A 24,762-nucleotide genomic window follows, 5' to 3' on the forward strand; every position below is an offset into this window, starting at 1 on the left:
CCTGCCTCTGCCTCCCGAGTGCTGGGATTAAAGGCGTGCGCCACCACCACCCGGCTCACATCTGGCTTTTTAAAATGGATTCTAGTGAACCTAACTAGGTCCATCCTCTTGCTTGGCCAGGCAAGCACATTTTTGGCTGAGCCATCTCCCCTGCCCAACAGGTTCAAATGTTTGAAGACAAGAACCCTGTCTCCAGGGGTATCAGCGTCACCTGTGGGATACACTGTCACCCCATTATTGCCTTGGCAGTTCTCGCCACGGTGTCTCCAGGTCATAAGTTCTTTATCTCGGGGTACGAGCTAATGCAAGCACTGTACCCAGGCTGAGGAGCTGGCAGACGAGTGGGACATTCTCTCCCCACTTCTTGAGTGAAAGAGCACTTGTTAGGGACAACTAGGCCACTCTACACCTCTAACAAGAATTAACTGGGCTATAGTGGAAGTGTCTCACCAAGAAAGCCAAGACCTGCTTTTCACCGAGCTCACTGTGTGTACGCATGTATGGAGGTGTGTATGTATAACGCATGTTTGGGCCATGCTATCCCACAGCCAGAATCATAGCTCCTTTTTTAAGATTTTATTTTGAGACCAGCTCTCGTTACTATAGCCCAAGCTGGTCTCACATCCCCAATCCCTGTGCCCCAGCCTCCCAAGCAGCTGGGGTTGCAGGTGTGTGCCACCACACCTGGCCTTGAGGGCATCCTAAGGCCATCATCATTCTTGGATACTGAGGTTTAGTTTTCTTCTGACCCAGAGATTAAAGTGACAACGGAATGGACTTCTAAGTCAACTACTAACACATGGTGGAATTGAACGGGGCTGCTGGGTTTGCCTAAAGAATACTGTTGGGCTTGTTGATTCTCTTTTCTTTGCATAAAATTTTGGGGTTGTTTTTTGTTTGTTTGTTTCCTTGTTGGGAGCCAAGGTCTTGCTGTATAGCTCTGACTGGCCTGGTGCTTACTATGTAGCCCTGGCAGCCCACAGCAATCCTCCTGCCTCAGGTACTCCTCCCAAGGGCTGGAGTTACAGGTCTGCACAGAAAACCTTTTTTCTTCAGTGTATGACAGAGAGGGCACCGCCGCAAACTGGGGTGTGGTATGATGATTCTGGCTACCCAGAGGAGACAGTACCCTTGACTTCTAAGTGGGAGTCATCTGAGATGAGCCAGGCCCTCGGTTAGACACGTTTTCCTGATTACAAGTGGCACGTGCTGTACGTGACCCATCATAGTAGCTTCATTTCGATGCTAAATGAAAGAGCTGATTGATTGATAAAAATAAAATAAAAATAAAAAAGACGGAACACACGCGCGTCCTCTGGGCAAGCAAATGAGGCCATCATGAGCTCCTAGGTTCTGTTTAGGAGCCCTTGTTTGGCTCAGGAGAGGGTGATTATATCAACAAGGTGGAACTAGTCTCAGCCGCTGACTCCACTTGCTAATTCAGACATCAGATTCCCCGTGGTGTTTCTTTAACGCAGACACGGAAGCCACCCCGCCTGCTTGTGCATTGGGAAGTGAGCTATTTCCTCCCATCTGTGGTCACCGTGGCACTGAAGGGGGCCCGCAAGTAAATGAGCTCCTTCCTCGGGAGCCAGGGCTTGATGGCCTCTTAAGGACGTGGTACCTTTCGTGGCGCTCAGCTTATACAGCAGGTTGTCCTCAAGCTCCTTCATCTTCCGCTTGTTAAAAGTCACGTCCTCGAGAAGCTTCACCCTCTCCGACTCCAGCTCCTGTGGTCAAGACACAGACAATGGAACCTGGGCATCCTCATCACTGGTGCTTACAGAAAACCAGGCTCGCTGGAGTTTTACCAGCAACACCAAAGGGTTCAACAAAATTGTGTCTTGAATGATGGGAGAAAGGATTATTATTAGTCAGACCAATTTATATTTTTGTTTCTCTGGATAATTGAGAAAGCGATGCTCACTGGTGCTAACATTCCATAGTGCTGGGGCTGAGAGATGGCCCAGTCAATAACACACCTTATGTACAACTATGAAAACCTGAGTTCAGATCCCCAGAGACTCTTTACTCCTAAACACTCGGCTATGTTTAACAGTGACAGGCATTCTTGTAGAGTCTAAATCAAAGTGCCCTTAATAATAGTCATCTTTTTACTTATTTTTTTCACAGATGTGAAGGGGCATGCATGTGTGCATATATATGTGTATGTATATATATATATATATATATATATGTTTTACACGTGTTGGGGCTCCTACATGTATGTGGGTGTATGTGGTGTATGTGGTGATGTATGTGGGTGATGTTCAGAATCATCCTGAATTGCTCTTCTACCTTAAATATGGAAGCAAAGTTTCTCATTAAACCCAGAGAGCACATATATGGCTCTGTGTGTGTGTTGTTGCTGTTGTTGTTGTTGTTATTTTGTTCTTGAGACAGGATCTCCTGTAGCCTAGAATGGCCTTAAACTCACCAAGGAGCTGAGGGTGACCTTGAACTTTTTACTCTCCTGTTCCCACCTCCCTAGTGCTGGATTACAGGCTTGTGTTTGCACATGCGCTGATTGTGAATTGGAACTGAGGGTTTTGTGCATGCTGAGCAAATCCTCTGCCGACTAAGCCACATCCTAGCCCTCTGTGACACTCAGGCAGCAGCATTTCCTCATCTATATGCAGAATCACATTTTGCATTTAGGATTATATTTCAAGGTAAATCAAAGCGCTAACTTGAGAACAGTCCTTGCAAAGCTGCTTCAGAAACCCCACTAACTTCACAAGTCTTCTGAAAGCAAATGGATGATCAAAAGCTACAGCCTGGCACTGAGTCAAATGCCTTTCATGACTTCAATCAGTCTGCTTACACATTATTTTCATCCAGAATTTGGCATCTAACAGGCAGGAGCTGTAAATTCTTGAGAGCACCCACTTTGAGGCTTGGCAGAGTGGAGGACTTTCGTTCCCATCGCTTATTGTCTACCTGGGAGAAGGTGGAACCCCTGCAGAGCATCCCAGTGCCACCCACAGTAGTCGCTGCAGAGATGGACCTAATCGCTGTCCTCGAACCCTGACTAGTGTCCCTGCCATCCCACTGTCAGGCTGTGGGGTGCGCTAGGATGGTGACGAGTGTGGCCATGCTTGCAGGAGACTAGCTAAGGAACTGCTTCCACTGAAATAACCATCCCAGGGGATGGAGAGGTGGTTGAGATGGTAAAGTGCTTACTACACAGGCATGCGGACTTAGGAGGAGGTCCTGACTACCAGCACCTGTGTAAAAAGCTGAACCTGGTGAAGCATGCCTGGAACTGCAGTGCTGGAGAATTGGAGACAGGGCAATCCCAAGGGCTTGCTGGCCAGTCATCTGGCCTAACTGGTGAGTGCCAGATTCAGTGACAGAATCTGTCTCAAAAAATAAGGTGGAGAATAATCAAGAAAGATACCTGACATTGGCCTCTGACCTTCATTTGCACATGTGTTCATATATGTGAACATACACATATTCACAAGTGCATATATGTGCACATGTATGAACACGCACCTTCACACATGCATGTATATGTATATTGTATGAACACCCATCTTCACATGCACATGCATGTGCATATATGAATACATACCTTCGCATATACATATGTATACATATATGAACACACACTTTCACATGCACATGTGTGTATATATATGTGAGCATGAACCTTCATAGGTACATGTGTGCACATATATGAACACACACCTTCACATGCACATACGTGTGCACGTATATGAACAGACCTTCACATACGCATATGTGTGCACATATATGAACACAAACACACACCTTCACATGCACATGTGTGTACATATATGAATGAAATATATATGAAATGAAATGAAATATATATGAAATGAAAATAATGAAATCACACTCAATTCCTTTTTAATACAATAGGGAAAGGCAGGTATCATGGGGACCTGAGGGGCTTCCAGGAGGCCTTGGGAAACGTTGTCACAGATGGGGACAGACCCTCATCCTCTGTGACTCCAGGGCTGTCAGGAGGAGACACTCTGCTTATAAAGCTTGTCTTCAGTGCTCTCCAGCAAGGCTGGCCCAAGCATGCCAGTGGGTGTTTTAAAGAGGCATCAGCGTTAAGAAGAGGGATGTGGGCACTGGAGAGAACTTCAGGTAATACAGCCTCGTGGGGGAGCTACACCAATAAGAAACCATTCAGACTAGACCAGCAGCACCTGTCCATCACTGGAGACTGGTGTGGACCAGAGGTGATGGAGGTAGCCATCTGGAAGGCTAGGGTTTTGATGGTCTGCCCCTAGTGGGGAACCACTTCTAGTAAACAAGTAGGATGCCGTTGCTATTTTGCTCCTGAAGGAGAGATGGTGTCACATCTCTTTACCTTCTGAAGCATCTCTCCTCATCCCACGGCCCTCCACCCATACACCTTCCCTTCCCTCTCTTCACCCATCACTCTCTTCCTCCCCCCATGCCTCTTTGCTCTTATTATCGCTCACCTTGCCTTTTCCTTGAATACTAAAATGAATTATATCAAAGTAAGTGTAAACTATCTTGTGCTTTATGCAAATATAGTTAATATATGCAAATATATTTTATGCATAAAATTGAGTTTTCCGAACATCTTAAAAGATATCTATCTCTTAAAATATTACAGGCCTAAGGTGCTCCTTGCTCCACCAATACCCTTAGTTATACCTAATTGATTCCCCACTCCAATGCAAATTACATTTGAAATATTGTTTCTTATATCATTACATTATTGCACTGCAATATCAGAAATCCCAGCAGTGGGTAGTGGCCATCCAGGGGAATTTTCTTTTCTCTGGGATCGTTGTTTTTATTAAATTTTTCAGGTGTCTCAAGACAATACACAGCACTATGGATTGAAATGTGCAGAATCAATACACCCAAAGATATAAGAACAGAAGCAGGAAGTGTGTGTGTGTGTGTGTGTGTGTGTGTGTGTGTGTGTGTTTATTGTCTAGGGATGGAGGATAACTGAGTCATATAATTTTCTAACAGAAATTATCACTGAGAAAGAAATATTTCCTTATGCTAACAAGAGGAAATATGACTGGCTTATATTTTCCATATATTTGCTAAAACAACATCCTAATCTATTTTATTAATTACATTCGTTTGTTTGTTTGTTTGTTTGTTTGTTTATGGGGGCATGCAACAACCTAAGAGTTGATTCCCTCCTTCTACCATGTGGGTACCAGGGATGGAACTCGGGTCTTCGGGCTTGGTAGCAAGCACCTTTAAGTAAGCAGAGACTGTTTGTTCATTTCCTGGCCACCCAGACCCGAATAATCACACAGAAACTATATTAGTTACAATACTGTTTGGCCAATAGCTTAGGCATATTATTAGCTAACTCTTACATCTTAAATTAACCCATAATTCTTGTCTGTGTTAGCCATGTGACTTGGTACCTTTCATCAGTGAGGCATTCTCATTTTGCTTCCTCTGCATCCAGGTGATGACTGCAGACTGAGCCTTTCCTCTTCCCAGAATTCTCCCATTCTGGTCACCTCGTCTATTCTTCCTGCCTGGCTACTGGCCAGTAAGTGTTTTATTAAACCAATACAAGTGACAAATCTTTATAGGGTACATATATTGGCCATCCAGGGGAATTTTCTTTTCTCTGGGATCATTGCTTTTATTAAATTTTTTCAGGTGTCTCAAGACAATACACAGCACTATGGATTGAAATGTGCAGAATCAATACACACAAAGATATAAGAACAGGAGCAGGAAGTGTGTGTGTGCGTGTGTGTGTGTGTGTGTGTGTGTGTGTGTGTGTGTGTGTTGTCTGGAGATTGAGGATAACTGAGTCATATATTTTTTCGTTTCAAAACAAGAACTCTGAATCTAATGTTCTTTGTTTAGCTTTTATCCTGACCATTATCCATAACAACTTGTAACCAATACCCTAAACAAAGAGTATCAGCCATCAAACCATTCAAAGACAAGACAATAACATATAGTATCCAGATTCTCTGTGTATTTTCCATCTTTAGGTGGCTTTATTTTAAAATCTATTTAACTTTTATTTTTAATTTTTGGGGTTTGAGACAGGGTTTCTCTGTTTATCTTTGGCTCTCCTGGAACTCACTCTGTAGACCAGGCTGTCCTTGAACACATAGAGATCCTCCAACCTCTGCCTCCTAAGTGCTGGGATTAAAGGTGTATGCCACCACACCTAACTACTCTTTTTCTTTCTTTTTTAAAAAACTTTATCCTTTTTCTTTTCTCTCTCAAGCCTACATATATTTTTAAACACATTGTAAACCGTTTAGAGGTTTTTTTTTTTCATCTGAATCTATCTTTATTGTATCTTCTCTCTTTTTCTGACCACAAGAGTCTTTAATTTGCTAAGGAATTAATGTGGCTAGGATTAAAGCCATGGCTTTGAGAGCTGGTGGCCAGTAGCCAGGCAGGAAGTAGAGGCGGGACAATGAGAACAGGAGAATTCTGGGAAGAGGAAAGGCTCAGTCTACAGTCATCACCCGGATGCAGAGGAAGCAAAATGAGAATGCCTCACTGATGAAAGGTACCAAGTCACATGGCTAACACAGACAAGAATTATGGGTTAATTTAAGATGTAAGAGTTAGCTAAAAATATGCCTAAGCTATTGGCCAAACAGTATTGTAACTAATATAGTTTCTGTGTTATTATTCGGGTCTGGGTGACCACTAAATGAACCAACAGTCTCTGCTTATACCTTTACCTCCTGAGCCATCTCACGGACCCTCCTGATCAATTTTAAACACTTATTGTGAGTTAGAGCTTTTATGTTGGGAGTACTTACCTGTTTCTCTGTTAGAATGACCCTCCTGAGTAACTGGTTCTCGAGTCCCTTCATGGTGACAGTGAAGTCAATGACCGACGTCTTGGCATTGATCTCGGGGGTAAAGGCAGGATTTGGCAACTTTGTGGTGATGTAAAGCTTAAATGTGTCCATGATGTCACATTCCTTGTCACCGACTTTCACCTACATAAGTTCAAATGTGAAATTAAAAACAGCTTCAAGTTGCCTAAACAAGACCTACACGATGATACCAGTGGATAGACCCATGTGGATGGGAGAAACCCCATACAGCCCCTCCTCTATAAGAAAGGCTATAGGCAATCAATGGCTTCTGAGAGGGGGAGAGGCGAGGTCCCAACAGGTCATGCAATCCCAAGTGGTCAGCCCTAAGAATATATACAAATAGGCAACACTAAATTGTCTCAGTACGGTGTGTGTGTGTGTGTGTGTGTGTGTGTGTGTGTGACAAGAATAACTGTAGAAGAGGTCATGGATTTGGGAGTATGTAGGAAGAGACAGAAGGTGCTGGAACAATGGGAGGGAGGGGTGGAAAATGATGTAAATACGTATGAAATTCTAAAACAAAATTTTAATCTAAATTTTTAAAAGGATACAAATGTTGTATAACCCGAAAGAAAGAAAACAATTTAAAAGATGCAGGGGCATGGGGCGGGGACAGGGGCACTGAGAGTTTGAGATAGGAATGGGTTCCCCAGGGGGTCAAGGCTGTTGATGTGTGGATCAATTGGGAAGGAGAGTTGGGAAATTTTAATCACAGATCTTAAATAACAAAGCCTGTCCAACTTAGAGCAATTCAGATTTGTCCTTCTGCCTGGAGATGCTCTCAGCTGCTGTCCACAGCAAATCGAATGAGAAGCTGATCTCAAACCAACAAGGAATAAAGGAAAACCTAGGCACGTCCAAGACCTGACTTTAAATTCCAGCATTTATCAACCCGCATCAATTTTATTATTTTCCCCTAGACAGTGAAATTATATCCGAGTGCAGAACTGTTTTTAGGAACTATCACTTCTTTTCTGCATTCCACAGCCGTATCTCTAACATATTTGACAACAGAGTCGATATAATTTTCAAAATAAATATTAGAAACATAATATTAACCTTAAACACTACTATTTGTAGTATATTAAAAAAACAAAACTTTTACTTTTTTGTGTAACAGCCCTAGTTGTCCTAGAACTAGCTCTTGTAGACCAGGCTGGCCTTGAACTCACAGAGATCCACTTATCTCTGTGCCACTACTGCTCAACTTATTTCGTGTGTGTGTGTGTGTGTGTGTGTGTGTGTGTGTGTATGTATGTGCGTATGTGACATTTTTTACTTTTTAAAAACCAGGTAGAAAACCTTATCATTTTTAAATGACTTAAATTTCTAATGAGTCCTGACTGAACATGGGATGGGAACCTTGCTACAACCTCTGACACAGCCTCAAACTGAGGACGAGAATCCCAAGGTCCTGTAAGCAACCTCAGTGGTGGCGGCTCTGTAACCTTTCTTACAAAACAAGCCAGGCTCAGAAGGACAAACACTATACATGACTCGACCCTTACACATGGAATCTAAAAGGGTGGAGCTCCTAGAAGCTGAGAATCCAACACAGGATATTTGGTGCAGGGAAGGGGAAGGTAAGGGGTGGCCTGGGTGTTGGGGGAGGGCTGGCCAAAGAGCACAAACTTCCATTCCTAGCCTGACATATCCCAGACATCTATTGCACAGATGGGCACCAAATGGGCTAGTCATGCATTCGACTGTATATTACACAACATACACAAATAACAAGACACCACATGGTACCCTTTGAAGATGGATGTGTGTGTATGTATATATATATATATATATACATATATATATGTATATATATATACATATATTCTCTATTTGTCAACTAAATGGGTTTTTTAAATTTTGTGTGTGTGTGTGTGTGTGCATGAGTGTTTTGCCTGCATGTATATATCTGTACCACATGCGTGCCTGGTCGCCACAGAGGTCAGAAGAGGGCTTTAGATCACCTGGAACTGGAATTACAGGCAGCCGTGAGCTGCCCTGTGGATGCTGGGAACCGAACCCTTCCTGGAAGTGCAGCACGGGCTCTGAAGAGCTGAGCCTCCTTCCGGCTCCCATCAACCGAACACTTCTAAGAATGATTCCAAAATTGTGGGCGAACCCACAACAGCCGAAGCAATCGCCAAGATTTTATTCCTGGCTCCCTTTTCTTGCAAAGAAAATTTGCACTTTGTAACCTCACGGGAAGACAAGAGGAATTCTTGACTCAGTTTTATTCGTTAAGTTAAATTAACTCTTCCAGGCTTCAGTAGATCACCAATGCTCCATATGCATTTGTTGAAAGTGCGGCGCTCGGGAGATGGTTCAGGAGTTAATAGCTTGTCACGAAAGCATGGTGACTGAAGTCTGGATTCCCAGATCACATGAAAGCTGCTGGAGGAGCTGGGCGGTGGTGGTACACGCCTTTAATCCCAGCACTCGGGAGGCAGAGGCAGGCAGATCTCTGTGAGTTCAAGGCCAGCCTGGTCTACAAGAGCTAGTGCCAGGATAGGCTCCAAAGCTACAGAGAAACCCTGTCTCAAAAAACTAAAAAAAAAAATTGCTGGGGGAACCTGGCAACCCACCTGTAATTGTGATTCCAGTCTCTGAAAGTAAAGACAGGAGACCCCAGAGCAAGCTAGCTAGGGAGGCTAGTCATGTTGGTGAACTCTGAGACCTGCCTCGGTGGCTAAGGCAGAAGGCTGCTGGGAATGACTCATTCTACACGCAAACACATACGCATACACGCGCACACACACACGTAAATGGGAGGGAGGGATTCACGCTGTAAAGAGAACCAGGTAAATCTGTGTTTAAGAAGAAAACCCGCGTTCCTCACATCTTCCCTAGTAGTCAGGGAATTTAACAAACTGGAAGTGAAATGATCGAATCTAAATGCTGTCATTTATCAAGAAATAAAACCAATGAACCTTCAAAGTAGAGAATGAGACCAATTAAAAAAAGAGACACTTATATTGAAAATAATTTGTGTTGGCATCAGCAGTCGGGAACAGAATTCCGTGGCTTCTAGCAAAGTCATTGAGTTTAGACTGAAAGTTAGTAAAGACAGAAACAAACAAATCAATGTCTACAGGCTTTATTAAAGTGCTATTTTCTTCAGTGAGGAGACCCAGGTTTTCTTGGATTTGCATATGCATTTGGCTTGCAAAACCACTTTTCTAATATATAGCTAATATAATATATATGTCATTTCCGTGTAGCGCTATTATATTGTTATTAAGATAAGAAACCTGTTTCCTTAATGTGTTACTTCATTTCTACCAAATGAATACTCTTAAAAGGATACTGCCCTTCTGGGGCTTTTTTTTTATATGTTATAAAAACAATAAAAACAATCAGAATTGCATGGCGCCCACCAATAAGTACATTTCATTTGTATGTATCCATTAAAGGGTAAAATTTCAAGAACTCTTTCAGTAATTTTGTCAAGTACACGACATTACACCCTATAAATATGTGTGATTATTTTTAAATTAAGAATTAAATCAACTCAAAGCAGAGTAAAGTTGGAGCTGGAGAGATGGCTCAATGGTTAAGAACAATATTGCTCTTACAGAAGACCCAAGTTCAGTTCACAGCATCCACACACTAGCCGTTCATCGGCACCTTTACTGTCTATTCCAGGGGATCTGGCGCCCTCTTCTGGCCTCTGAGGGCACCTGCACTCACATGCACACACACCCCCACACACAAATGGACACATAATTAAAATAAAGTATGTTTTAAACAGAAAAGCAATAGCTACCACTTTGGAAGGGAACAGGCAAGAAATAAGCTGTTGGCGTCTAGAAGCAATCACCTAGAGGAAACAGCCCATCTGAACATGCTGGTTTCCAGTGCACAAAACATCACCACCCCAAAGAGACAGCTCGACCACTGAGCTGAGGCCAAGAGGAGGCCACCAGTGTTCTTTATCCTTTACGAAACACTCACCTTGAAAGCAGTGCCCGATTTAATGAAGTTCTTTTCGAGTACATTATCCAGAGCAGGGTCCAGCTCCTCTCGAATGTCCTCAATGAGAAGGGGGCGACCCAAGGAGAGGCTGTCCTCCAGGTGTGTGCGGAAATATTTGTGGTTCAGAGACGTCACCTGAAGATAAAGAGCCTCTTAGTCTAAAACATCCCCGACAGCGCTTCGGGTGCTAAGTGGAAAGGAAGCCATCTGTTGGATGGCTGGCTGGGAATTGAAAGGGCAAGGAATTAAATAAAAGTAACAAGCAAGAGTTCATTCCCAGAACCCCGGAGAGTGCCGACTGTTGAAACAGTGTCTCCGGTCCAGAATAGAAGGGACGCGCTCAGATGGTATGGCAGAGCTCATCTTACTAAATGCCACGGACTCATCCTATTCAAACTTAGCAACTGGAGAATCACTCACACACGGCAAGGCACCATGAGTATTCTGATATGTATTTATCGCCTCTGGGCTCTCTGAAATGCATGAATGACAAGTAAGTAAACATAAGAATGTCAGGTGGCTGGAGAGAGGTTGTGGGGGCTAGGGGAGCTTGCTGCTCTTCAGGAGGACCCAAGTGCAGGGCCCAGCATACGCACTGGACAGCTCACAGCCACTTCCAGCTCTGGCTCCAGGGATCCGAGGCCCTTTTTGGCCCTTACTGGTACTTCACTCACACGCATAGATCCATGTGCAGAAACGCAGGCGCGCACATCGCAAAGCTAAAATAAGTCTTCAATGATGATATCAGAAGTGATACACTGAGAAGCAAGGATCTACCCCAGAACTCAGAAGAACATCTGTCTACATTTCAGCATTAACTATCATCTTTGTTGTAGGCTTCTCATAAAAACTCTTTATAGGGTTGGAGGGGATCCCCCCTCTTCTTAGTTTACTGGCAGCTTGATCATGAGTGGGTGCTGGATGGTAACAAGTACTTTCCCCACACTTATCAAGATGGTCACATGATATCCCCAGTAGTGATGGCCCACTTTAATGAATTCATTTAGATTCAATAAATACTGGAATTGCTACACTATGTAAGAGCTCTGCTGAAAATATAAACATGGAAAAAACCATAAACATGACTAGCAGGAAGTTTATGGCTCAGCAGAGAGAAATGTGCAAAAAGCAATAATTCAAGTAGTCAGACTTGGAGTCCAGAACAGAACCACAGATAAACACAGACAGGTCTTGGGGTGGGCTAGCAAGCATTAGATGGAGGTTTTGAAGGGATACTGATAAAGACTTTGGTCTAAGGTCATCACTGTGAAAAGATACTCTGATTAGCAAAAGAAATATAAGCAAAATTATAACAAGTCAGGACCCACATCTCACAAAAAAAGGAGAGGCCAGGGAGTGACTCAAGCTACTGCCAAGCCTGATGACCCGAGTTCTATCCCTGGCATCCACATGGTGGAGGAGAGAACTGACTCTTGCCTCTTGTCTTGTAGCCTCCCTATGTACACTGCGCAAACACACACACAGAGACAGAGAGAGAGAGAGAGAGAGAGAGAGAGAGAGAGAGAGAGAAAGAAATAATACATTTTAAAAATGCACAGGGCATGAGGAATTCTGGGAACAGGATCTAGGAAACACTCAATAGCCCATATTGCTAGCTGACCAGTGCCAACATGATCCCCAAAGAAGTCAGAAATGCCATAACCCTGGCCTTATCTAACCCAGTTTTAGAATTAACCCCAGAATAGGCTTTACAGGCAATGCTGGACTTGGGCGCACTGTATGGTGCCAAGTACCTGGGTGAGGCTGGCAGCTGAGGGGGCACTCCTTCTGCAGCTTTCCTATTAGTCCAAACTCAAAGTCCAAAACAAAAGCCACATTCTCCACTGGCCAGAGTAACCGTGCCAGGGAAGCGAAGAGGAATCGGGAGAGTGGGATCAAGAAGGGAAAGAGGCTAGGGAGGTGGAGGCAGGAGGATCAAAAGTTCCAAGTCATCCTTGTTCACACAGTAAGATCTAGGCCAGCGTGGGACCCGAGAATCCTAAAAATAAATGAACCAATAAAAAGAATGCGAAAGAAACGGCGTCATCAGAGTTGTTGCTCCAGATGCTGCTACACGCGAGGACAAATGAGCAAACGCTGGCCAGAAGAAACGTGACATTACAGTTTACATCTGGAATGTTCTCAAAGGGCCATGGGTTAAAGACTTGGTTTTCGGCTTGGAGCCGCTGGGAGATGCAGCATACAGAAGAATGAGTTAACACCTCCAGGCCAGGCCTTTAAGGCAACCAGAGCACCACAGCTCCTTTCTCTCTCTTCTCTTCTGCATTCCGGCCATGGTGAGCCCTATTGCCACAGACTGCCGCCATGACAGCTGCCTCACCCTAAAGCCATTGAACCGACTGACCATGGACCAAACTCTCCCAAACTGTTAAGTCCCAACAAACCCTTTCTCTTTATAAACTGGTTCATCTCAAGCATTCGCCACAGTCGTAACTGCAAGCCGACTAGCACGGACGACAACGTCATGAGCGTCTGCTGAGACTCCGAGAAAACATTATCATTTATACACACGCTGAATGGGACGCACCTGCAAGTCGTTTTCTCTTTCCTTTGATTTAATCCACGTCTTCCCCTGAGTCTGGGGATCGATGAGGAGAGGGTATCTGGTGGCCTTTGTCACGATGATGCCGTTCTGAATCGACAAGTCATCGCCGGGTAATCCCTGCAGGCCCCACTCGCCAATCTGAAGGGGAAATGGGCACGTGCCCGTTCAGAGACCCGGAACGTGTTCATTAGTAGGTGAGGGCTTAGAATGGAAAGTGGAACCGACTCTGCAACTGGTGTCTGGGGCGGGGGTGGGGGAGCAAACCAACCTGCAAACGTGAGCCGAGTGATGTCAAGTTTAGAATGCAAATGTAAATATTCATCTTTTAGATTTTTATTTTGTATATGCGTATGTGTAGGGAGTAGTTTTGTACACGTGAGTGCGCTGCTTGCAGAGGCCGGAAGAGGGAGCTTATTCCCCCTGGATCTGGAGTTACAAAGGCTGTGAGCCTCCCGACATGGCTGCTGAGAACCAGACTTGGGTCCTCACTCTTGATCTGTTTGTCCTCTTAGGCTGTATATATGTGTGTGTGTGTGTGTGTGTGTGTGTGTGTGTGTGTGTGTGTGTGTGTATACATATGTGTATATATATATGTGTGTGTGTGTATACATATGTGTATATATATGTGTGTATACATATGTGTATATATATGTGTGTGTGTATACATATGTGTATATATGTGTGTGTGTACGTATGTGTATATATATATATACATATGTGTATATATATATATGTTTTATACTTACAGAGATTATGAAAGGAGGCCAGTATCAGAGAAGAAGATAGCCCCCAGCCCCCAGAGCGTCCTGGCCTTTGGTTCTGCCTACAAGGCTTACGGAAGGTAACTGCGCAGCTGGAGAGACGCTGGCCGAGATAAGCTGGTAGGAGTTCAGCAATGGTAAGTATGACTGTGTCCTTCCCCAAATTTAAATGGGATAGCATCACAGTCAATGAAATCTCCGGATATCCAGTGAGCCAAGCAGTGTCTACCTTTGCTGAATTACCCCTAGGTCCTCCAAAGACCCAGATTCATGAGGACAACCTCGATCCACCTTGCCTTCCAGGGCCCGGTGTCTCCTGTACACAATCTACTCCCTATAAGGATAAGTCTAACATTGTTTGAGCTAAAGGCTACTTTTAAGGCTTTAACTACAGAACATGGGGAATTCAAAGCACTGTCTCCCCAAGGAAGCAGCAACTGGTGCCTGTTTGCAAAGCTCAAACACAAGTTGATCTGAATACAGGAGCCTGGCGAGTTGTGTTGAAAACTGACATTGGCATCAAAATCCCAGCAAGTCAGGCCTGCCATTCGTCATCAGTACCAGAGCATGCTGGGAGTTAGCCATTCGTGACGGCTAATCTTGAGTGTCAGTGGGAGTGGGTTGGTAAACACTTCTGGGCCGCCTGGGAAGGCCTCTGAGAGGTTCGTATGAGGAGGGAAGTCCCACTTGGAATTCGAGTGGCATCACCCATCTAATGGCCGGGGTCCCCCACTAAATGAAAAGAAGAAAGTGAGCTTTGCACTAGCATCCCCCCTCTCTGTCCTGACTGGGGATGCAAAGGGACCAGGAGCCTCACAACCCCACCTCCATGCTTCTCCACGCATGATGGACTGTGACCTCAGACTCTAAGTCAAATGAAGCCTTCCTTCCTTGTTTGGTTTTTCTTAGTTTACTCTGTAACAGCAATAAGGCACTAATATACTATAATATCTAATATATATACATATAATATATATGTATCCCTAATACACATATCATATATATATAATATACTAGGATACCTAATATATATAATACTTAGTATATATCATATTTACATACATAATACACTATAATACGTAGGCAGCAACTGCCTTTGACTCAAATCTTTGAAAGAGAACATAAAAGAATTAACATTTCAAATAATGGAAAACCATTTAAGCCATCTTAGTTAAGGAAGCAGCTTCCAGTTGCAGGAAAGTAAGGCAGACCTTTGCCTTTTTGCTGACGGCAGGAACTGAAACAGGGCTGGAATTCCAATGTGGTGGGGAAAGGTCAAACTTACAGTCGGAGGGTCCACCAGCATGGCGATGAGATTCAGGTTTTCAGTGAAAGGGATCTTTCGCGCTTTCAACTCTAACTCCCACTGGTCTTTAAGCAAATAGTTCCTGAATATCTGGTTGAAAGGGCCGAGGTAGGAGAGAAAGCCTGTGCACAGCAGAACATCACCTACGAGTCTGTCGAGAGAGCAATGCAGCCGCTGAGGCCCAGTCCTCAGGGTGAGTCCCTGGGGGAGCTACGGTGCAGACTTGCTTTGCCATAGGGTGTGCGGCACAGACTTTCCTTGCCCCTGACGGGGAAGGGGGGGAGGGAACTGTGCAAAAAAAAAAAAAACAGCCCTAAACACAAAGGGGTAAGAGGGGTCACTTTTGGGTGGCTCAGGGGATGTAAACAAATTCTTTTCCTGCAGTGAGGATCGTGCTTTCTCCTTATTGCACAGCCTATTCACAGCCTGTTTTAGCAAACACTTAGTGTGCCTTTGTGCATATGTGTGCACATTTGTGTGTGCAGGAACCTATGTACTCTTGTGTGTGTGTGTGGGCGTGCATGCATGCATGCGTGTGTGCATGCACACACACACATGAACACAAGTATGTGAGCAAGCTTGCACGCTTGTGTATATCCTCTAGAAGTCGATGTCAGATGTCAAAACATTGGTGCCATTCACACACACACATGCTGTTTTTTGGGACAGGTTTCTTTTCTCTTTGGCTTGGAGCTCACTGGGTGACCAACAAGTCCCAGGGATCCACTTGTCTCTTCACCCTCCTAGTTCTGGGATTCCAGAGGTGCACCACACCACACTGGCTTTCAGCATCTTTGCACGGTAAGCCCTTCACTGACTGAGTCTTCTCTCCTGCCCAATGCACACGTTCAAAATCACTGAGGGTAAGCCCAGGGAACCACACAAGTGTCGGGCGGTCTTGGCAAACCCAAACATTGCTAGATGTGCCTCCAGCTAGAAACTCATGTTGCAGAGCCACATGGGGGGCCCTTTGCTTTCTACTTCAGAGATGTGTTTGCAGCCACAGTGGGGGGCATGCAGACAAGTGTGGGTGGTGTAGGCTTCATGTGTGACAGAGAGGTGGGATGGGAGTGATGAGTTATAAGGGAACCCACAAGACTAAAACTCCTACCTATTAATCTGCGCTCTGAACTCTTTGCTTTGCTGGGTCCAGCGGACTTTTTCTCCACTCAGCCCATCGATGAGCGTGGAGGCCGCCTGCATCTTCTTCCTACACATGTCCGCATCGTTGAGCAGATCCTGCACGTGGAAATGAGAAACAGCTCAGACAACCTTTCAAAGCACTTGAGCAGGGGCATGTTGTGTTCACACATAAAACCTCACGGAGGAATTTCTCAGTTTGCAAAATAAATGCAGTTAGAAAATAATAGAGCAACAAATTACCATATTAATTACAGTTTGATCCTTCATTCATAAGACAGCAGTTTGGTTATCTTTTTTTAACTTTGGAGGATTTCAAGGATATATGTGAAAAGGGCAAGGGACGTAGCTCAGTTGGTAGGATGCTTGCCTAGCATGCATGAAGCCTTGGGTTTGATTCCCGGCACCACACGAAGCTAGGCATGACAGTGCATGCCTGTAATCCCAGCACCCCACGGGTGGGGCTCCAGAAGGATCAGAAGTTTAAGACCATCTTTGGCTGAGCAGAGAAAAGATGGGCTGCGTGAAACTCTATCTCCAAAGTGAACAATTAGTTACATAAACAGTAAATGAGGCTAAAATTCAAGGACATTTTATAAGAAAGACTCTAAAATTGTGTAAAGTAGTATTTCTATTCAATATTTTCCAGAAAACAATAAAGGTAAAAATGCTGATATTTCTTTAATTAGTTTTTCAGTCGGTATGCAAAATAATGGGTTTCATTATGGCATTTCCATACATGCATATGATTATACTTCACTCATATTCATTTCCCTGTTGTTGTCCCTCCCCTTTTGATGGTTCTGTTCCTCCCTGAACCCCAAGTTTCCCTTCTGTTTTTATGTAATTTGCAAATAGATGATAGGTAGATAGATAGATCAGAGACAGAGACAGATACTGATAGATGGGAATAAATGGATGGATGGATGGATGGATGGATGGACGGATGGACGGACGGACAGATAGATATAGATAGATGATAGATAGATATAGATAGATAGATAGATAGATAGATAGATAGATAGATAGATAGATACAGGCAGGATACACAGATGATAAACATATAGATGGATGGATAGATATGAATAGACAGAGATAGATGGATGTTAAGACTAGATCCCACATATATAAGAAACACAGTATTTGAGAAACAAATATACTGAAGATAAGCGTGTGCCCTGACTTCAATGTTATCCCACATATCCACGCACTGAAACACCACATGGTACCCCATCAAGGATGTCCATGTTTTAGGTATAAGCCTAAAAACTACACTAATTCCAATCCAAAGCGACTTCCAGTGGAGTGTCTGGACAGCACTTCCACCAGCTCACCATTTTCTCATTCATGGCCGCGTCGAACTTGGCCTGCACTTTATCCAGCTCAGCCTGCTTCTCATCCAGCAGCGCCTGGGCCTTCCCCAACTCTGCATTGGCCACGGCCAGGCGGCCTTCCTGCTTGGCCAGGTTTGCCTAGGAAGAAGGGGCAGAGGTTCGCCAGAGGCACACAAGCTCTATGAAACATTCATGATTTTAGTTTGTAAATTGTCGCATAAATCACAGAATTTTTGCAGTGGATGCTACTTCTGAGGTCATCTGTTTCAGGGCAACAACTGGGGAGGCAGGATGTCTTGGGGATATTTTATTAATTTTCCCCTTTTAATTATTAATGTTCACTATGAGAAACACAGAAAATGCAACAATGCAAAGGAAGAATTAAAAACTCTGATTTTTTTTCCTTAGATATAAGCACTGTGTTAAGAAGGCACTAGATGTCATTTTTATTCTTTTCACTTAATAGACTCAAATTATTGCCCCATATCCCTAAGATATTTTTAAATAAAAAAAATCATTTTTATGTGTTTGGGTGTTCTGCCTACACGTATGGCCTAGAAGAGGGCACTGGATCCCCGGGAACTGGAGCTGTGAGCCACCACATAGATGCTGGGAATGGAACCCCGGCCCTCTGAAATAGCAGCCAGTGCTCTTAACAGCTGAGCCATCTCCCTTATGCTTCTCAACTGGTGATAAGACTTCGTGATGTTCACCTTAGTTTACTAATATTTCCCTACATTTCTGCACATTATTCTTCTCTCTGGCTTTTAATCCTTAAAAACGACACAAGGATAATCACCACTGGACAAGCCGGTAATGTGGTTTGCTGCTTTCCTAAAGATTCTTTGGAAACAAAGTTGCTGTAACAGTAGTTATCTTGTTTCTTTTTCTAAATCCGACAGCATGGTAATTATCTGTTCCTTGCAACTTTAAAATAATTAATCACTAATACACAGCCAGAGCTCTCTGGGGTAGATTCTGATTAACGTCTCGTTTTCTTTCTTGTTTACTTGTTTGCTTGCTTATTTATTTAGGCAGGTTCTCATTATGTACACCAGGCTGGTCTCCAACTCCCAGAGACCCACCTGCCCCTGCCTCCCAAGAGCTGGGCTTAAAGGCCTGCACTACCATGCCCGGCCCAGGTAAAGCTGCCTCTGACCCCCTTGATCTGACAAGGACCAATAGCAGATGCCAGTGTCCCACCAGGGTGTTTCTATTGGTTCCCACTCAAGATACAAATGGATTTTTATGCCTTTTTATGTTTTATTTAGTTCAATACTATCTTATTTCTTTGGGTGACACATTATTATAATTGGATCTTTGCATCATATTTTTTATTAATTAAAAAAACTTTGCTTTTATGAGCCTTTACTCTGAATTCTGAATTTCTACTAAGATTTCATTTGGTATCTTTGTTTGGGGTGTGTTTTCTGTTTTCCCATCATTTCCCTCTATTAAAACTTTATTTTCTATTTCATTCACAATTTCGAGCTTAAAGAGGCAGTCACATATTAAAAGGCTTCTCAAGAATGGTGATGCTCAGCTTGCTCAGCCATTTTCTAGCTGCAGAACAATCAATCACAATGTTTTCAGGTTAGTAGGGGTGTGGGGGTTGAGTTTGAGGCCCGGGGGTATGTAGGGATGTGTTGTGCATAGTTGAATCCCTAAGGGTGACTTTTGTCTCCTTGAACACAGAAGATGCCCTCACTGGGTGTAGAACGACGTGTGTGTGTGTGTGTGTGTGTGTGTGTGTGTGTGTGTGTGTGTGTGTAAATACGTGTGGGTAAGGCCAGAGATCACCTCGGGTATCATTCCTTGAGAGCCGTCCATCTTGTTTTTTGAAATAGGGTTTCTCACCTCTTACTCAGAACTTACACGCTGGGCTCTGCTGACTGGCCACAGAACCCCAGGGATTACAGCCGCTCTACCTGTTTTCACGTGCGTTCTGGGGATTGAACATTGGTATTTACTCTTGCAAAACAAGCCTCACTGGTTGAGCCACCCCCTCACCCCTGGCTTTCTCTCTTTTCACAGGGAACTCAGGTCATTCATCTTAGACTGCACAAGTCTTCAGTGTTTGCAACCGGGGACATTTCTAGGCGCTCATCCACACCTCTGCAAGCTTAGTGTGGAATGCCATGAGCAAACTCCGTCCCCAGTCTCTCAACCTGAGAGGCATGCCAAGCTTGCCTTTGTGGCAGCTTGATTATTATCCTGACAAATTAATTTCTTGTTGAAGTGAACAAATTAGTTTCCGTTGTCTGCATTGCCAAGAAGTATTCACCAGATATAAAAAAAAAAGAAAGAAAAAGAAAGAAAGAAAGAAAGAAAGAAAGAAAGAAAGAAAGAAAGAAAGAAGAGGAGAAACTTTAAAGGGCATTAAAAAAAATAGACATGCTGGTCCACGACTTTAGTCCCAGTGGAATTAATCCAAGAGGGAGGCACAGGCAGGCAAGATCTCTGTGAACATCAGGTTAGCATGGTGTGCTGGGCTAGCCAGGGAACAAAAAAATTACAAAATTTAAAAATAAGTAGCAAAATTAAAACATGGCTAAAGAAACATTTGCCCATATTGGTCTAAGTTACAGTCTGTCTGCTCACAGGAATTCTTATGATTGATTTTACCAAGAACCGATTTACAAGGAAGAGGGAAATTTACCTTCAGAGGCAACACCTCCCTGTTGATGCCATAAAATATTGCCATAGCAAGCGTCCAGGACAGCAAGCCAGCCACATTCCCACAGACTTTTTTGGCGCTTTCAAACGTGTAATCATCCATGTTAAAATAGGGCTGCAGCAGCTCCACCGTCTCTTCGTTGATGGTGTCCTTGGGGAACTGCTGCAGGCTCCACAGGAATCCCGTAGCACTCATCAGCTGGAAGACAGTATGGCAATCTCTCAGGTCTGGAAAAGAAGAAATCCTGCCTTCCTGCATTGGTATGGAACAATCAGCTATGGTTGTTTGAATGAAAACGGTCCCTACAGGCTCACATACTTGAGTACTCTGTCCCTGGTGATGGAACTGTTTGAAAAGGATTAAGAGGTGTGGCCTCGTCAGAAGAGGTGTGCCACTGGGGGCAAGCTTTGAAGATTTAAAAGCCCACATCATTTTCAATCAGACTCTGCCTTGTGGTAGTATCTCAAGATGTGAGCTCTCAGCTACTGCTCCAGTGCCAAGCCTGCCTGCCACCATGCTCCCCACCATGATGGTCTGAAACCGTAAGCTCCAAATAAACCCTTTCTTCTGTAAGATGCTATGATCATGGTATCCTACCACAGAAATAGAAAACTAAGTCATCAACTGATTTTTTTTTTCAAAGAGGTAGGCATCAACTGCTCTAAACACACCAACCTTACTGGTAATTGCCACCCTAAACCTACAGACTGACAATTTTTTCTAACTTCATGGGAGAGAGAGAGAGATGAAAATCCACATTCCTGTGCAGCATCTAAATACCGCCAACCGTAAAGACCACCTTCTGGATATGCGGCTGGACCCACATCAAAGCTGGTTAATATGCCACTGGTTCTGGGCATATCTCATTTTTTTAAAATGGTTTTGAATGATGCCGGATTCCGCCCCCCCCCCCCGCATGCTGTAATCACCATTAATGAATAAAGAAACTGCTTCGGATCTATAGCAAGGCAGAACTTAGCTAAGCAGGGAAAACTAAACTGAATGCTGGGAAAAAGAAGGGCGGAGTCAAGGAGAAGCCATGGAGCCACTGCTGGAGACAGACGTGCTGAAGCTTTGCTGGTGGGCCATGACTTTGTGGTGATGCACAGATTAATGGAGATGGGTTAGATTAAGATGTAAGAGCTAGCCAATAAGAAGCTAGAGCTAATAGGCCAAGCCGTGATTTAATTAATATAGTTTCTATGTGATTATTTTGGGAGTCCGGGTGTCCGAGAAACAAACAAGCGGCCCTCCTTACTACATTTGAGCTTCTAAATCTATGTACATTTTGAGTGATACAGTGTTATGACTTGGATCTTGCATATCCCTCTTGGTAGAACAGAAAGCACACAGACTCAGGAAGGGGGGTCAGACTGAAGGCCCATCTCCAGTGGCCCACCTCCTCTAGCAAGGCTCCATTTCCTGAAGCCTACATGACACTTCTCAAGACAAAGCTACCCGTTTGGCACGAAGCATTTGAATGTATCAGTCTGTGGAGCACACTCCACATCCAAGAAACAAAAACAGGATATTATAATTACAATCCCTCCCTGTCAAACCCTAAACGGGGACACTAGAACCCTGCCCTTCCTCTTCCTCCCTTTACTTCCTGCTCCAGCTAAGTAACTTCCCCTGCCGCATGCTTCAAACACCACATGGCTCCTGCCTTGCCACAGGCCCAAAGTGCCAAGACCATTCAGTCATGGCCTGAAAAAAAAAACAGTGAGCCAAAATAAACCTTTCCATTTTATAAATTTATTCTCATGGGCACTAAATGATACTGAAGGAAAAAATACTGAATAAGGTGAAGTCGAAGCTAAACTCTTGAATACATGGCAGTTGGCAGCAACCTGCCAGCTTGCAGGGCTGATTCTCCGCGTCCTGGGACATCTGCTGCTCCTCATGAGACTTACCAAGGTTCTCCTTACCTTTAATGACTCTCCCCATGAGGGCTTGCAGCAAGGCTTCTCAGGGTCCATAGTAACAGGATCGATCTTCTTCTGGAATAGCAACAGCACACAGTCCATGATCCTCATAATCAGATGAGGAGGTTTGGCGAGCTTCCTGACTGTGGCAATGTCATTTGGTTTGATGGTCTGTGGTTGGGAACAGGAATCAATATCATTTCTTTTTTCCTGAGTGGTACTAACAAGCTTATATATGGAAACCTAATACTTCTAAGTGGTTAAAGCAGAAAACAATCAAAAGCACATTTCTTTATCTTCCGATTCCTAACATTATTCCTCAAGAGATCAAACTCTAAGGTTTCTGCATAATGGCTCCTTCATGGTTGGGCTCCGATTTCTGTTCACCTTTATTCCTGCTGTTGCCTCTTCAACTGACTGACTTAAGGGGTCACTATCACTCATAGCCCCCTGCCCAGACCTCTGCTAACATAACTGGTATGCAACAGTTAGACAGCTTGCATCCTAGCCCCGGGAACGCAAAGACAGGAGGCTCCCAGGGGCTTGCTGGCCAGCTAATCTAACTGAATCAGCCCCAGGTTCAGTGAGAGACTCTGCCTCAAAAAATAAGGTGGGGAGTGGTGGAGTTAGACATCTGATGTCAAATTCTGCTCTCCATACATACGTGCATGCAGATATGCATATACCTGTGCACATGTGTGTGCACACACAAATGTGTACATATGCATACAACACATACAAAAATGGAGAAGAGTGTTTTTAAAGAGGAAGGAGACAAAGTCCTGAATATCAGAAATCTTACTTTTAGTTTTCATTTTTTGAGCTGTCCTGTCTCTGGAAAGGGGAGAAACTCCATGGAAACCAGAAAAATTATTACAGCACATGACTTATGAAAATATGCTGAGGACTGTAAGCTGGATTTAGATGAAGTCATTGCCTGGTGTGATGGTTTGAATGAAAATGGCCCCATAGGCTCATATGAATGAATACTGGGTCCCCAGTTGGTTTGAACAGTTTGGGAAGGATTCAGAGGTGTGGTCTCATTGAAGGTGTGTTGGGGGGGGCTTTGAGGTTTCAAAAGACTCAGGGCATCCCCAATGTGCTCTCTGCCTCCTGTTCTCCTGTTTGGGGGCGGCTGTGTGAGATCTCAGCTGCTGCCACAGCTCCTACCACGAGACTTCACTGCACCATCACAAACACTAGCCCTCTGGGACTGCAAACCCAGTTAAGCTCTTTCTTTTATAAGTTGCGTTGGTCATGGTGTCTCCTCAGAGCAACAGAAAATGAACTCAGACACCTGACGTCCAAGATAAAAAAAGATGAAGAGAGTCAGATCAATCAGCATCTTAAGATTCCTCCAGCTCAGTGTTCTCTTTCCTATGTCATTACATGACCCGTCAAGGGAGTGCGGATATAACCTGGACACAGATCTAAGCGATTACTACGTATTCATCCATGTGACGGCTACAGGCGTTCTTCTATTCAAAGCAACAAGAGCAAACAAAAGCAGCCTTGCCTCCACAATCTCCCAAAGAAGGCACAGAAAAGACAACAGCTTCAAAGCAGGATCTCTGTCATGAAGGATAGGGCAATGGCAAAACACAGAAGAGCTCAGAAGAACTGGAAACCTGGAGGAGTGAGGGTTGGGCCCAGCTATGAAGAATGGCTGTGATTGGGCACAAAGGCTAGGGAAGGCAGTCCTGGCAGGCAGAGGAGATCTAAGACATCTAGGTCCATCTAAAGGTAACAGGTCAAGATTATTCTAGAACTCTACAGGTGCTTCTGTGTGAGTGGACCTACTGTGTGTAGGGACAGAATAACTAGGACAAAGTTCAAAACTTAGGAGCCAGGCTGTTAGCAGCAGCAGAAGCAAGTACACAAATAGATTGTAGATAAATGATAGATAGATAGATAGATAGATAGATAGATAGATAGATAGATAGAAAAATAGATAGATAGGTGATAGATGATATGATGAATAAATAGGTATAAATAATAGATAACTAGATAAATAATAGACAGACAGAACACTATCAATGTGCCCACCAAATTTATTATTTCTAATGCCTACATGAAACTTCAAGAATCCACAAGGAGGGCTGGAAAGATGGCTCAGTGGTTAAGAGCACACTGCCTGCTCTTCCAAAGGTCCTGAGTTCAATTCCCAGCAACCACATGGTGGCTCACAGCCATCTGTAATGAGATCTGGTGCCCTCTTCTGGCCTGCAGGAAT

The 24,762-nt window shown here is 44.0% G+C and overlaps 1 protein-coding gene across 1 annotated transcript in view; it reads right to left on the bottom strand.

Moving 5' to 3' along the window:
- Dnah8 (dynein axonemal heavy chain 8) overlaps positions 1–24,762 on the bottom strand; it is a 228,267-nt gene that overhangs the window by 73,463 nt on the left and 130,042 nt on the right. The window contains 9 exon segments of the mRNA XM_026785784.1: positions 1,625–1,730; positions 6,783–6,965; positions 10,800–10,955; positions 13,369–13,524; positions 15,433–15,604; positions 16,565–16,692; positions 17,928–18,065; positions 20,587–20,802; positions 22,533–22,700. Coding sequence (XP_026641585.1) covers positions 1,625–1,730; positions 6,783–6,965; positions 10,800–10,955; positions 13,369–13,524; positions 15,433–15,604; positions 16,565–16,692; positions 17,928–18,065; positions 20,587–20,802; positions 22,533–22,700 — 1,423 coding nt within the window.

The sequence above is a fragment of the Microtus ochrogaster genome, linkage group LG2 (genome assembly GCF_000317375.1).
Source record: "Microtus ochrogaster isolate Prairie Vole_2 linkage group LG2, MicOch1.0, whole genome shotgun sequence".
NCBI classification, from domain to species: Eukaryota; Metazoa; Chordata; class Mammalia; order Rodentia; family Cricetidae; genus Microtus; species Microtus ochrogaster.